General features: G+C 30.1%; 2 protein-coding genes across 2 annotated transcripts in view; one reads left to right on the top strand and one right to left on the bottom strand.

Moving 5' to 3' along the window:
• LOC119675195 (hybrid signal transduction histidine kinase I-like) overlaps positions 1 to 6,319 on the bottom strand; it is a 16,257-nt gene extending 9,938 nt beyond the window's left edge. The window contains exon 1 of the mRNA XM_038086384.1: positions 6,082 to 6,319. Coding sequence (XP_037942312.1) covers positions 6,082 to 6,319 — 238 coding nt within the window. The remainder of the gene's footprint in view (positions 1 to 6,081) is intronic.
• Positions 6,320 to 7,111: 792 nt separating this feature from the next.
• The window catches only part of LOC119675194 (ephrin type-B receptor 1-like), a 10,910-nt gene continuing 3,183 nt past the window's right edge, over positions 7,112 to 14,838 (top strand). The window contains exons 1-8 of the mRNA XM_038086383.1: positions 7,112 to 7,789; positions 7,972 to 8,051; positions 9,353 to 9,533; positions 9,593 to 9,697; positions 9,760 to 10,140; positions 10,335 to 11,243; positions 11,314 to 11,490; positions 14,487 to 14,590. Coding sequence (XP_037942311.1) covers positions 7,201 to 7,789; positions 7,972 to 8,051; positions 9,353 to 9,533; positions 9,593 to 9,697; positions 9,760 to 10,140; positions 10,335 to 11,243; positions 11,314 to 11,490; positions 14,487 to 14,590 — 2,526 coding nt within the window. The 5' untranslated portion in view covers positions 7,112 to 7,200. The remainder of the gene's footprint in view (positions 7,790 to 7,971; positions 8,052 to 9,352; positions 9,534 to 9,592; positions 9,698 to 9,759; positions 10,141 to 10,334; positions 11,244 to 11,313; positions 11,491 to 14,486; positions 14,591 to 14,838) is intronic.

Raw genomic sequence — 14,838 nt, 5'->3', positions numbered from 1 at the left:
TTGCGGATTTTCGTTTTTTAATTATGGGTAGATGGTGCTTTATAGGAATTGTATCCTCTCCAAGGACTCTGTTTCATCTGCTATCCAGTGTATTTATCTTGGTGTTTGTTATTGCAAACTAAATGCATTCCCAACTTAAGCATTCAGAAGAATTGAGATATGACAATCCAAGTAAACGGAATATAGTTTTTGTATCATATTCCAGTACGTATTGCAATTTTACTTGAAGGAACGTTTCAAATAATAAATAATATCAAAAAAGGTATTGCAGTCATAGAATTGAGTGTGCATACTTTTATTAATTAAGCCAACTAGATTACATAATAATATATTGAGAATGGTGTTGCATTGTACTAAAAAAACGGGGAATTGATTTTTTGCAACATTTCTAAGAAAACGCTATCATTAACTTGGGTGTGTGTAGATTGAGACTTTACTACATTACTGCTTTTGCTTAAACTTCTCGGTTCACCACAAACTTCTTTTTGGTTTTTGAAATGTTACATTTTCAATTTTTATAAGTAAAAATGAAATGTTATTAGGTTTCTGCTTTTGGTATTTCCTTTTTTTGTTGCTCTTTTAACTTCTTACGTCTTTGGAAGAGGATGTGGAAGAAAGTTAAAATATTGATTGGATCTTTGAAATAGCGCAAAAAAATTAGATTTACAAATTTTGAATTAACATCAGTGAGCCCCAAAATACGATTTATCAAGTTATTCAAAATATACCTCAGTTTCCCATTCGACTTCATTACTTTATACAAATTTTTTCCCCGGAGCCATCTTAAAATTTTAGAATCCATTCACTCTAGCTCGATGTGGCCACTTTTTGTCTTGATTATGGCCTTCAAACGGTGAAAAAACAAGTTCATGTTTCAAATCTGCTGGCATATTTTTTAGTCCTTATCTTGCTTTACAAAATGGCCCAGATGGAATAGTCCAACGGATTTGCATCGGCGAATTCGAAAGCCATTGTGTGGACAAAATGAAGGGTGGAATATGATTTTTTAACCATTCTTGGTTCACATAAGCTTTATAAGACAGTGCCGAGTCCTGTTGGAATATTTGCATACCCACGACTATAAAGCAACTTGGTGGCCATATCTGTATCGATTTGCGCGTGTCTGTTGAACTCAGGTGGCCATTAGTAGCCTCAAATTTTCGGTAGTGCGTTCAGTTAAGTAAACGCGAACATTTTGAGAGTTTATGGACTTCACAATGTAGAAATTTTTCTCATCAAAGAACACAATGTTTGGAAATTCAACACGTTTGTGCAAGCGTAACAACTCCTTTGCTCCTTTGTGTCCAACTTTTTGTTGCTTTGGTGTAAGATCTTGTGTCTTTTGGAACTTTTGGCTTTACCTTGAGCTCATCTTGGAATCGGATGTTTGGATGTTTCGTATGGATATTTATAATTCTTTGGCCATTTGATTACTTCTGCGACGTGGATTTTGTTTAAGTCATCATGTGATGTTGCTGTTATTTTTTCGTCCGCCACCATAGCGTTTGGCGATGCTACCTATACTATTATAACGCTTTATGGTACAAACTTCAAATATTTTATTCATTTTGAAATGTTTAAGTTCACGAACAATAGATAGTTGTGATTTTCCAGTCAAATATAACGCAACCACACTATTACGTTTGAATTCCTTTTCGAATTACTTTTGTTCTATAAAACTTAGCCGGAAATACTTGTGGTATCTTGTAAATATCTTGTATTTCACATAGTTGGCAATATTAGTTTGACAGACACACCTGTGTGCAGTTGGTAAAACTTCAATCGTCTAATCCTGTACATCTAATATATGGTATATTACATGCCCATTAATTACATTCTAAAAAATATAAATTTGAAATGAGCAACAAAAATATAAATTAATTTTAGTTACATTAATAACATGTTTATAGCGAAAACAGAAATATATATATGCCTATCATAAGAAGTAATAATAAATAACTTTTTTAGCTTGTTATTACTTCCTTCGGCCAAGAACCGTCAACAGAAAAAATTATTAATTAATTAAAAATTATTAATTTATACTAAATGCTGTTTTAAACTTAAAAAATAAAAATATACAAAAATATATATGCATATGATAAGTAAAATTATAAAAAAGTAATAATAAAAATTTTTTTTTTGGTTTGTTATTACTTTTTTCCGGCAAATAAATGTTAAATATACAGATAGGTCACACCAGCGGAGATGTTAGCGATTTATTAGGTGGTTTGAGAGCAGCTTAGGTATTTTTAAAACTTATAGTGTAAAAATATTGAATTGTTATAAATATATATATATATATATATGCTTTCTGATAATACCTGGCTCAACGCTTAGAAATCTGATTTTTATTCAAAAAAAGAAATGTTTGATCATCTAAAATTATTATAGAGACCGTCTTAAAAATGAGTTATGTTTCTGATATTTGATAAGTAATTCACTAAGGTTAATAATAAAATAAAATAATACTGCAACCTGGTACGTTTAATTGGAAAATAATATATTTATAGCTAATACACGAGAGCCAGTAGAAAACTGATCGACTTGTCTTCCACGACTTGGCATTTTGATCGCTCGATATGCACAAAACATTGTGGATATTGTATGCATTAGTCATGTATGCCAAGTTGGGGTTTATACTATAAAGTTATAAGGTTTGTTTGCGTTGTTTACTAGCTTTTTTGACTGCACCGCCAGACATTCAAAACTGACCAAAGCCAGCCCTAGCCTTACTTTGAATACTAGTACATCTTCGTCTGCAATACTTTTATTCGTAAGAACTGAGATAAGAACTGCTGAGATAGACAATAGATTGTACACATTTTATGTGGATACCATCGGATGTAAAATTCTTTAATCTCGGTAATGGGACGCACCCATTACCGTTTTTTGCAATTCACATAATTTCGAGACATTTAAGCTCATCGTATATAGCCTTTATGATATTCAGCAGTTTAGTAGGCAGACTTCGTCTCAAAGTAATTGTCGTAAAAACGTTCGACCACGAATGCCAACCGCTTTTTATTCACAATATTGGGTAACTATAATTGGAACTACGTTAATTAAGCCTATGCAGGATCTGTTTCATTTGAAGCCCAACTGATTTTTGTGCAGAGTTTTCTCAGTAACAGAAGAGTTTCCGCGATCCTCTTCCTCCCACACTTCACGGAAGTAGGATATGTCGGTTAAATATATTCGGGATACATGTTACCAGTTCCAGGTATTCTTCAATTTTTTTAGGGACTGGATTTCTGAGACTTTAATTCCTAGTAAGCAACGAAACGATAGTAACCCAAAAGTGATGTTGATTGATATTTTAACGTAGGCATGCGAATACTTAAAGAATGGTTTACATCCTAAATTCTCCATCCATATCTTCATATGATGCCTACTTTTATATGTAATTGGGTATTTATATAACTCACAGAGAGGTATTGTTTATAAGGAACAGTTGTTCCAATTCCGTTTTTTTTGTTGTTATTTTAACTCCTTCTTCAAACTTCTTGGCTAACTTGCTTATTTGTTTACTAACTTGTTTATATGCGTATCCCATCCTTAGTTGTCTTTCTACTTCGGATCGGTATTGTTACCTAGATTAAGAAGGTGTTATTTTATTTGTTTACACTATTATTTAATTTACTATATGGTACATGATATATTCCTTTGAACTCGGTTTTTGTACTACCGTGGTCTGTACCTATTTATACATATAACAAAATATACAGTTTTTCACTTATTTTTATGGCTGTTCAGTATTGATATTTGGGAACGTACTTATTAAAAGCTGTATGTCTGTCTAGACATACTTTAAAGATTCATCTGTATTATTTCCACTTTTAATCTGAAAATCGCAATCACGATTTGGTGGTTGCTATCAAGATGACAGTCTCACTTTAAATTTCTTTGTAAATTAAATTATTTAAATTAAATTATTTGAATTATTTTTTAGTTTATTTGACAACGTCTTGTCTAGCTCTTGCTAGTAAAAAATACTGTGAAACACTAATATGTATAAAAACTAAAATTTGTTTGTCAAAATAATTAAAATGTAAGAAATATTTTAATAGTTGCCGACTCATCTGGTTTACGTCTTTTGGCTTGCTGTCACCAGTTGGGAGTAATAAGTGCCTTTATGTCATTGGTTACCTGGTCCTTCCACCGAAGATGCAGAAGTCTTGTATTGTGTTTTCTACCAGTGGAAACCGAATTAAACACCTTTCGACCCGGAATATTTTATTTCATTCGCACGACATTATCAAGCCAGCAACGCCGTTGAATTTTTATCGTTCTATCTAATTCGATACTATTTGCCAATACAAAATGGACCATAGATCTGTCTAAGAACTTTTCTCTCAGATTCTCCTAACGGCTTCTCATCACTGTTGTTAATTGTCCTTTTGCCGTATAAAGTGGAGTAGGAACGATAAGAGACTTGTAGAGCGTGATTTTTGTTTGTCGAGAGAGAGCTTTATTTTTCAATTGATTACTTAGCTCGAAGTGAAATCTGTTGGCAAAAGTGATTCTTCGTTGAATCTCTAGGCTGACGACAATTTTGATGTTAACGCTAGTTACCAAATAAACAAAGTTATGCATGATATAGTTGTTAACAGTGAAGTGGTCCAAGACACTCAAAAAATTTGTTTGTTGACAGAAAGTTCTTTGTTTACATCGGTTGCTTTTCTTAGTTAAAAATGGTAGCACTACCGGCGTGGGCGTTTTGTACAACAATATCAATGTCATCAGCATAAATAAACAGCAACACACTTCTCAAAAATATACCAGTACAGTTCAAATCTGCTGGTCAGATAATTATTTCCAACATTTGTCTGGCTAAGAGGGGTTTTTTCTAATTCCAACGCAACTGTTAGTTAGCCATTTGTAAGGATGTAGAAGCATTTTGCCTTAATACGGATTTTAGCAAGTGTTTCGTTAATTGGTATAAAGGTTGGGGCCTTTAGTATGTCAGCTTTTAGCTTACTGCAAATCCAACTCCAAGTGCAAATCCACTTTGTTGCATGGCAGCTATTGTTTATTCGCAACGTGCTCTTTTAGAGTATACTTGTTCCGTCTTTTCCTGGAGAGCAGTAATGGCAGTTTTGAATTTCTAGACACATTAATTAGATATAGGAATTCACTTCTCCGTAAATAGTTCAGTCATACCATACATACTCTTAAATCATGTTTTAGAAACCATTTGCCAGTGTCGTCAGTAGTATGCGGTGTTCTTATCTAAGGTTTCTTTTTCATTTTTATCGAAGTTATGTTTGTGTATCCTTGTGTATCCAAGAGGAAAAATTCACATCACATATTAGTTTATTATGCACAAATGATTGTATCTATCCATAGGGGACAACGCGGAGTCAAATTTGAGGAGAAAGTTACAAGATCGTGCTGGTTTTATGGAATGTATTTGATTCATTTACCAAGTAAAGGCAATCAGATACTTTACCCTGTATGCTCACTCCCTCCATATGTGGCACCACATTTCTAAAAAAGCAGTCATTTTTTCGTTACTCATTCGTAGGACTTATCCATACCAGCATAATCTTTGGGCTTTTATGTATAGTGTTATAGTTCGGCCTTCGTTCAAGACATTCAATTCGTCGTTATACCGTATACGATATGTGCCGTCTTCTAAACACACCGGGCCAAATATTTAGTGGCAGGTTGTTTTCGTTGGATTTAAGGACACATATTTCGCAGCCGTAGGTAAGAACCGGTCTAATGACAGTTTTATACATGCGCAACTTTTGTTCCTTTGATAGTAATGTTGATTTCATAAAATTGATATGTGCAAAATAAGCTCTGTTGTTTGAATACGATCTTGTATTGCAAGAGTCGCATCTTTACTTGTGCTGAGAACTACGCCCAGATATTTAAACTAATTGCCTATTCTGATGTGGCTATCTTGGGAAAACCTTGTCATGTATTTAGTTTTTTCTTCGTTTATTCTGAGGCCTGTTTGCTTTGTAGCTTGCTCTAGTTGTATGAAAACGCTTTGAAGAATTACCTTGTTTCTTGCAATAATGACGATATCGTCAGCATAGGCGCATATTTGTGTAGATTTATAAAATATTATACCACCTTGATCTATTTCGTTGATAGCTGCATGTAGAGTCAGATTGAATAGGAGCGTCGATAGAGAATCACCTTGACGTACGCCAGATTTTATTCCAAATTTTTCTGAAAGTGCACCATTCAGGACTCTGCTTAACTGGTTGCCATCGCTGCTTTTTGTAAAACAGCAAGCTAAGATTGTAGCAACTAGACTAAATGCTTTTTCACGCTGGTCTAGAATTGATACAGGACACGCGATCATATTGAATCAGGATCTAACAGCCCCGTTATCAATCGACTATCAATCGACTACCCAGACCAAAACCAGGGGTTTAAAGTTCTCATACCTATTAGAGAAGACTGGACCCTTGGCAGAGTATCTACCCCCAATATAATAGATATCTGCACAGATGGCTCGAAAATAGACAAACGAGTCGGTTGTGGCATTTTCTCGGAAAGATTAGGTCTTAGTGTCTCGCTTCGACTACCTAACTACTGTAGTGCTGTAAATCCATTGTGTTGTAAAATGGATCCTCGACAATCGTACCTCCGAAGAAAGTTATTCAATTTTCTCGGTTTGTTTGAATACGATCTTATAACATAGACTTCGATTTTTTCTATAAAATTTTTCTTACTGGCTAGTACACGTCACACCACATTCTTTATACCAGAAATCACTAAAAAATTATGCAAAATAAAACATTTAATAAAACAAATAAAACGATTCTATTTTATAAATAATTAATTTATTTGTATTTCAAATTTCAAGCAAATCGGTAGAAAATAATTGAAATTATTTTCGATTATCAAATCGGACATAATTGCATATGTCCGAAGCCCTGCCAATTGCGAAATTTGAATTAGAATCAATTGGCTACACAAACGATGCAATAGTGGCCTTATTTTAGCCTCTAAGATAGTGCCGCCATTTAATGTTAGTGTACTAAAATGTATGGTATTTGGTAATATTATTTTGTTAAATATAACTATTTAATTTATATTTTTTATTTTTGAAATAATATTTCGATAATATATATTTTTAAATTTCAGGATTTTCATTCAAGAAATTGAGGATGGGGTGCACATTTTTACAAATCTGTTTATTTATAAATAAAAACACTCTACTGTAGATATAAAGTTAATATGCATGAACAAATAATGAAGCAGCATTTTAGTTGGAAAAATAACGTCGATCAATTTGTCTTTAAAAATTGCTTAAATGATCAAATTTGTCGCAGAAATTTTAAATTAAGAAAAAAGTTGTGTGAATATAATCAAAAATATAAAGAAGAGAATGACAGTGAGTTAAAATCTATTGCAAAAACCGGAACGCTAATAATCAGTACTTCACCACCACATCGAACTTCCAATACATTTAGCATAAAATATTTTACGTCGTCATTACCAATAAGATTATCCAATTCATTTTCATATTCAACGCAATCGAATACAACGAAAAACTTCATGCTCTCACTTATTTTTAATTCTGTTCATGATTTAATAGTAAGAAAATCTCTTAAACAGATTACCGGAAGCCTGTTAACATTAATGACTTTGTTGGGAAATCAATATTACAAAACGCATTTGGAAAAAATAGTTTTGTTCACCACGCAAATGTTGCCATTTTGTACAGGAATAACTTGTAAAATTCAACTAAGACTACACAGTCTTTTGTTCGCTTGGTTTTGGTTGGTCTTCACGTTGCATATTGGTTTTGGATCGGCAGATCAAGGTAATATACATATATAAAAATAAAATTAATTAAATATGTCTATGTCATATATGTTAATATGTATGTTGAAAAAAAATTAAGTGTGATTATAGATTATGTTATAAGTACGAACATAAAGGGAAGGCTACATTTTGTGTTTTAAAAAGAATATAATATTATAATGTTAAATTAATTATTTTCAGTAATATTACTGGATACAACAAGAGAAGCGACACTAGAATGGACACGATATCCTTATGGACCTCAGGCTCAAACCCCAGGAGTACGTAAATTAAATACAAATTATTAAAAATTTAATTCTGATTTATCTAAATTGTTTAAGTTATATAAAATGTTTACTTTATTTTATCTTGTCCTAAGTTGGACAATATTATATTTACAAGCAATTCTTTACATCTAATTATATATTATTTAAATGCATTTAATTATATTTTACATCTTATCGACCTACCTACATTAGGGGCAGTTTGATCGTTAAAATCTTACAAAATCTTATATAATCTTTGTGTGGCATACCACAATTGATACAAAACGCTTGCTGACAAAAAAATAAGATTGCATGCATATGCTGAAGAAACAGTCATTTTATTTACATGTCCTCCCTATCTTTTCTCAGAAATCGGGTTTAAGCGTCAAGTAGGGTCTATCAGTTATTAACCTTTAAATTTTATATTCCATGTTATTCATATCATTTAACTTATTCAAAGCAAATTTGTCAATGTTCTTGTCAGCAAACATTTATGGAGAAATTTCGTTGAAGCATTAATGCACTTGTTGAAGCATAAATAACATAGCTTTGATTGACATAAAATAAAGCAACTATATATTAGTTGTGAACTTTATTGATCATATTCATTTATGATATTTAATTTATGATATAATTTGAATTCCCAAGTGTACTTAAGTTTGAAGTATTTATATTTATTTAATCGTTCGATGTTTCTTGTACTTTTGCAGGCATTTTTAGTAAAACGAAACAATAACTTGCATTTCACTTTACCTATATCAATAAAGTCTACTGAAAAGTGTTTAAGGATTATTTCATAATGAAATGAATTAATAAATGAAATCAAACTTCTGACATTAGGAGTTCCTCAACGGCCGACATTCTAGCCTTCATTCGGAAGGCGGAATGTGTTCTGTTCGGTTAGGGGCTGTTGCAGCACAAAAGATCAATCTGGTCGCAGTGCTCCGCTCCGTTGGGAGCTAGTACCACGTTGATTCCTATTCCTATTCATAAGAACATAATAGAACATTCACATTTAATACTTTAAGCAGTAATCAAACATATTGCAAGCTTCCTTTAATTGGCTACCTAATTCTGTTCTTGTTTTTTTTACTAAACAATAAAGAGATTGGATGCCGAAAAGCCCTTTAAATTTCTTTTGAAATGTATAATGTAAATCAGTTTATTAGAACAATTTCCTTGATTCCTATATTAACACAAAAAAAAAATAAATATCTTTTAAAAGTTAATTTGTTTTTGGAATGAATAATAAATCATAATAAGCATATTTTAAGAATATACAGTAAGCATATTTTATTTGTTTTCGTGTTAAACAGTGGGTTGAGGAGTCATTTACCGATTTTGTGAAAGGTATAAACTGGAGAAGTTATGTAGTGTGTGATGTTGCCTACCACAATGTTAACAACTGGTTGTGGTCGCCTTTTATTGATCGTGGTCCAGCCAATCGACTGTATATAGAAATACAGTTTACAATTCGAGATTGTTCTTTATTTCCAGGTAAGTCAAACCTCAAAAATATATTACTTTATGCACTTAAATTTTTTTTGGTTATTTAGGAAATGCATTGTCATGCAAGGAAACGTTTAGCTTATTATATTATGAATTTGATGCAGCAACACGTGAACCACCGCCATGGCAAACTGATAGTTATAAACTAATTGGTACGTTTATGATTAATTTATAAAAAACAGGAATGTATTTTATTTTTGTATAATTAATTTAGCTCGAATAGCTGCTGGAGAAGGGCGTTTTAATCAAAACTCAGATGTTGATATTAATACTGAAGTAAAAAGTATAGCTGTCACAAAAAAAGGAGTCTACTTCGCTTTTCGTGATCAAGGAGCGTGTATAAGCGTATTAGCTGTAAAAGTTTATTATATAACTTGCCCTGCAGTAACCGAAAATTTTGCACATTTCAATGAAACTCCAACAGGCCGGGAGATCACAATAATTGAAAAGCAGAATGGTACTTGCGTTGAAAATGCTGAACCCTATGAACCGCCCACTTACTTATGTAAGGGAGACGGCAAATGGACAATTCTAAATGGTGGATGTCGTTGCAAAGTAGGATTCGAGCCTGACAATATAAATAAAACGTGTAATGGTAAGGAAATTGTTATCGCTTTAATATTATTTCTACAAATGAAAGAATTAACTTTTAATTTTTATAACAATAATCTATTTAATAATAGATACATTTTTAGCAAAACTAAATTTTATATTTAGTTGATTTGACTGTAATGCTTCTTCATATATTTAATTTAACAATATTAAACATTAAAACAATATTTATTTTAGAATGTGCTGCTGGAACATTTCGTTCAGATGAAATTGCTAATTGCATTCAATGTCCGCCAAATTCAAACGCCTTAAAATCAGGAGCAGCATTTTGTAAATGTTTGCCAGGATTTTATCGACATCCTCGAGATGGTAAACATATGCCTTGTTATAAAGCTCCTGGACCTCCAACTAATCTCACACTGCTGTTCGTTGATCAAACAAGTGCAATACTTTCTTGGAACTCGCCTGTTCGAGACAGTGCAGAATCAGTATTCAATATAAAAAATACAAAATATCGTAGTGATATTATATATAAAGCGCGTTGTAGTTCTTGTTCACCGAATGTAGTATTTAATCCCAGTACTGATACTTTTAATGATACTAAGTTAACTTTGACTAATTTGGAAGCTGTTACAACTTACGTAGTACAAATTCATACTATAAATGGACTTTCTTATATAGAATCAGAAATATATCTAAACGATACTATTGTTGGAAACACTGCTGTTGAAACTTTAGGAATTTCAGATACTAAGCCTATAACTCCGAAACGTAGTCAACAATCAATAGACTTTGATAATATAAAAACTGAGTATGCTGAAATAAGTTTTACAACGGAATCAGCAATTTTGTCCACTGTTTTTAATGTACGTGTTTTGAGTACAACCAGTAATGAAGTGGATTTAGTTTGGGATAAACCTGTGCAGAGTGACGCACCAATTGAATTTTATGAAGTACGTTGGTTTCCAAAATCCGAACTAGATGCAATCAATAAAACTGCCTTAAATACAAGAGAAACGAAAGCACATATTGAAGGACTTAATGAAAATACAGAATATGGCTTTCAAGTACGGTGTAAAACTTTAAACGGCTTTGGTACTTATAGCAATATTGTTTATGCACATACTCATCAAGCTGTTAGTTCAGGTGATACATTGAATATATTTATGCTGTTACAAATGAAACAAATAACATATTTTCATTACATCCATTATAGTATATGACGATTCAATACAAATGCGTATTATTGCCGGGGCTACAGTTGCAGTTGTTTTTATATTAGTTCTTGTTATTGTAGCAACTGTTTTATTTTTGCGATCTAAACATCAAGATGATTTAGACAAAAAATCAAGTAACCATCTGCCATTGCCATTGGATTACGCAAGTAATGAAGGTAATTATACGTACAGAATTTTAAATAAAGCTCATTGTTCATGTTTCATTCATAATCTGTAGAAGACAAAACGATCTAATAATGTATATCAATTAAGAACATTAAGTAATAACATTTAGTAATCATTTCGCATTCAATATTTTATTATATTTAAATTTTTATGATACATTACAAAAATGTTAACATCAATGAGAAATACATCATTATTGTGTATAATTTAATGTCCTCGAATGCAAAATAATTTACAACAAATCATTTAAAAGTGTAAACATTATGATTTTAATGAAAACATTTTATATTATTTTATTACCTATCCAACAAAATGCAAGGACTCGTTGTTACATATAGTAAGTGTTGCGATTATTTCTTATAGTTTTCGGAGCGTTTATGATTTTAAATTACTATTATGCCTTAATTTTGTATAATTAATATAAATATTATTCAGTGCAGCATATTCAAAAAAATGTAGTAGTGGCGTTAAAAATTGTAATAAAATGAATAATTAATGAATACAGTTGCGCATATCCATTTGAATGCTCAATCATAACAATAATATTATGTTAATTCAGTAGATCTTAATAATTAAAGAATCATGAAATTGGTAATGAAATTGTAATACTCGTTCTTAAACATCTTAACAGTGGGCAAATCAAAGGCCGATTACTAGAAAACAGGACAAATTAAATAGAAATTTATTTTATAGACGTTTTCGTAAGACCAGAACCGAATAGAAAATAGAAGAACAATCAAAAATAATTTTGCAAATATTCTAAAAAACAATAACTTTTTCAACATAAGGTAATAAATATGTACATATGTTAGGTGAATGTAGTGAGAAAAACTATAACTACAAAAATTTTAATTTTTAAATAAATCCGCTTTGTTACTATATTCAAACCTATTTCAGTACAAAAACATTTTATGGATAAAAAAAAACTAGACCAAAGACCTAAAAACTGTCTAAAAAATTGATTGTTTTTCGAAGGAAGCTAGTTTGGGTAATCTAGTTTTTTTTACGCCGTCGATATAGGTTTATATTAACAGGGAGCCTCTCACGATATTTATTTTATTTATTTTTGTTTACCAAAGAATCATATCCGTCATTTATTGAAAATAAAAAACGTGATACATAAAATCGATATGAGTGCTTATACAGGGTGGGCAGTTAGAGAAACCGTTCAATTTGTACATATAACCAAGTAACTCTAAAAAAAAGCCACTTATTTTGAAAAAAACTAGTTTCCTAAATTTCGTTCATGAGGTTTGACTTAGTCTGTTATAGCAATGATTACAGTGAATGTCAATATTGGATAAACTATTTGTGTGATGACTCGTTTGTGATAGAATATCTTAATTAAATTGTTTAGTTTGAAATCTATATTATTATTTTAGGAAAATATTTAAAAGTTTTGATTGCATTTTCAAATGTTTTTATGCAGCCTTCTATGAATATAAATATAATATGTATTTAAGGGCCAGTTTTACAATATAGACTTACATGTCTAAGTTTAAGTCTTCGAAGTGATATTTGTAGTATTACTTGAGTTTTATTTTAAACTAAAGTATGTTACATTGTTACTTAAAGATCAGTTGATATAAAACGAAAATTATTTTAAATTTAATTATTAATTGTAGAGATATTTAATATATTTATTAAAAAATATGTAAATGTAAGAAATGTATTGTTTTTTGATAAATAACTTCCTTCATTTAATTAATATTTCTTAATTTGTTATTTATTTTAATTTGTTTAATTTATTTTTAGTTTTTAGTTTTAATTTTTGGCAAAAAAAAAAATAAAAAGTAGCTTACTAAATTATATAAAAATTAATAAAATGACCAAATAAATTTGTATTTATAAAATTTATGAACACATTCACAATTTACAATAGTAAAAAAATTAATAATGAAATATAAAAATAGAATATTAAATAAATATTGTTTCAGGTGCTTAAATATATGTTTTGAGCATATATTTCTTTTTAAAATATATTTCATACATTATACTAGTCATTACCCAAAAACAAGCTGGCATCGTTTCACACTTTAATTTACGCTGTTACTAGCGTGAAGAGGCATTTTTTGCCGCAAGTCAGCACTGATTCTAATGGTGCATATTAGTCAGATTATTTTAAGGTGCAGCTGTTTAGTTTGTATTTTGTACTAAATGTATTTTTTCGTTTTGAGTTTTTATTTCTTTATATTGGCATTTCGAATGGAAGTGTTCACTTTAATACCAGTTCAAATTATTGCTATATTTTTCTTCACTTACCTTTAAACAATATATAAACCATCAAACACTGCAATACTAAATAAAACTCAAATATAACTATAATATATAATATAACGTATGGTACTTAAGTAGTACATATCTTAGATAAAACTGGCCCTGACGTTTACATTTTTTTAATATATTTTAATATTTAATATATATATGTAATATTTTTTAATTTTATTTTGCGAAATTAGTTTTTCAAAGCAATAAATTTTAGCAATGCAATTTAATTTAAATATAGTGAAACTCCTGCTAAACGAAAACTCGTCTAGGCCGGATAATTATTCCAAACCATATTTTAATCATCTGTTGAAACAATTAAATCTCTTTTGACTAAACACCGCATTCGGTGTCGATCGGTTGTAAGTTGTCTTAACTGAGTCTTCGCCAAATAGGGGTTTCACTGTATTAAAATGTATAAATGAGTTTTTGTTTACCAAATGTTTTTATATATTTACAACTTAATAGCATGAATATAGATTTTGATTATATGTTTATATGTGTATGAATATAGAAAAATAATTCGAAAAGAAGTTAAAAGTTGTTGTGGTTTCCGTATAAGCAATACTATATATTTTTTTCGTATTTTATGTTTTAGTATACTGAAGTCAATTTGAAAACGAATATAATTTTTTTTATATAATAAGTATTCGTTATATATTTTTGTTTTTTTTATTTTGTTTTTTTTTTAACATTATATTTTAATGATTTAATTTTTTAGTTCATGCTGTGGATACTACACCAATAGTTAAAACGATTCAATCAAACGGTAAATTCTTTTTCTTTTTATACATGGAAGAATTTTATTTTGTACTCGACTGTAAAGTTATTAACATAATAATTCGCTAATTTATAAAGTCTAATTAATCTACAATTAATTAATTACTTCAAAACCGAATATATATGGGTGTTTTTTTTGCATGATGCATGAGGTGCCATAACTGTTTTTAATAATATTTTTTGATCAATTTTAATATTATTATTATTTTATTATAATTATTATTTTATTATAATTATTATTTTATTATAATTATTATTTTATTATAATTATTATTTTATTATAATTATTATTT

This window comes from Teleopsis dalmanni, chromosome 2 (assembly GCF_002237135.1).
Source record: "Teleopsis dalmanni isolate 2A chromosome 2, ASM223713v2, whole genome shotgun sequence".
In the NCBI taxonomy this organism is placed as follows: Eukaryota; Metazoa; Arthropoda; class Insecta; order Diptera; family Diopsidae; genus Teleopsis; species Teleopsis dalmanni.
The sequence above is the reverse complement of the archived record's forward strand: the minus strand, read 5'-3'. Positions and strand labels throughout refer to the sequence as shown.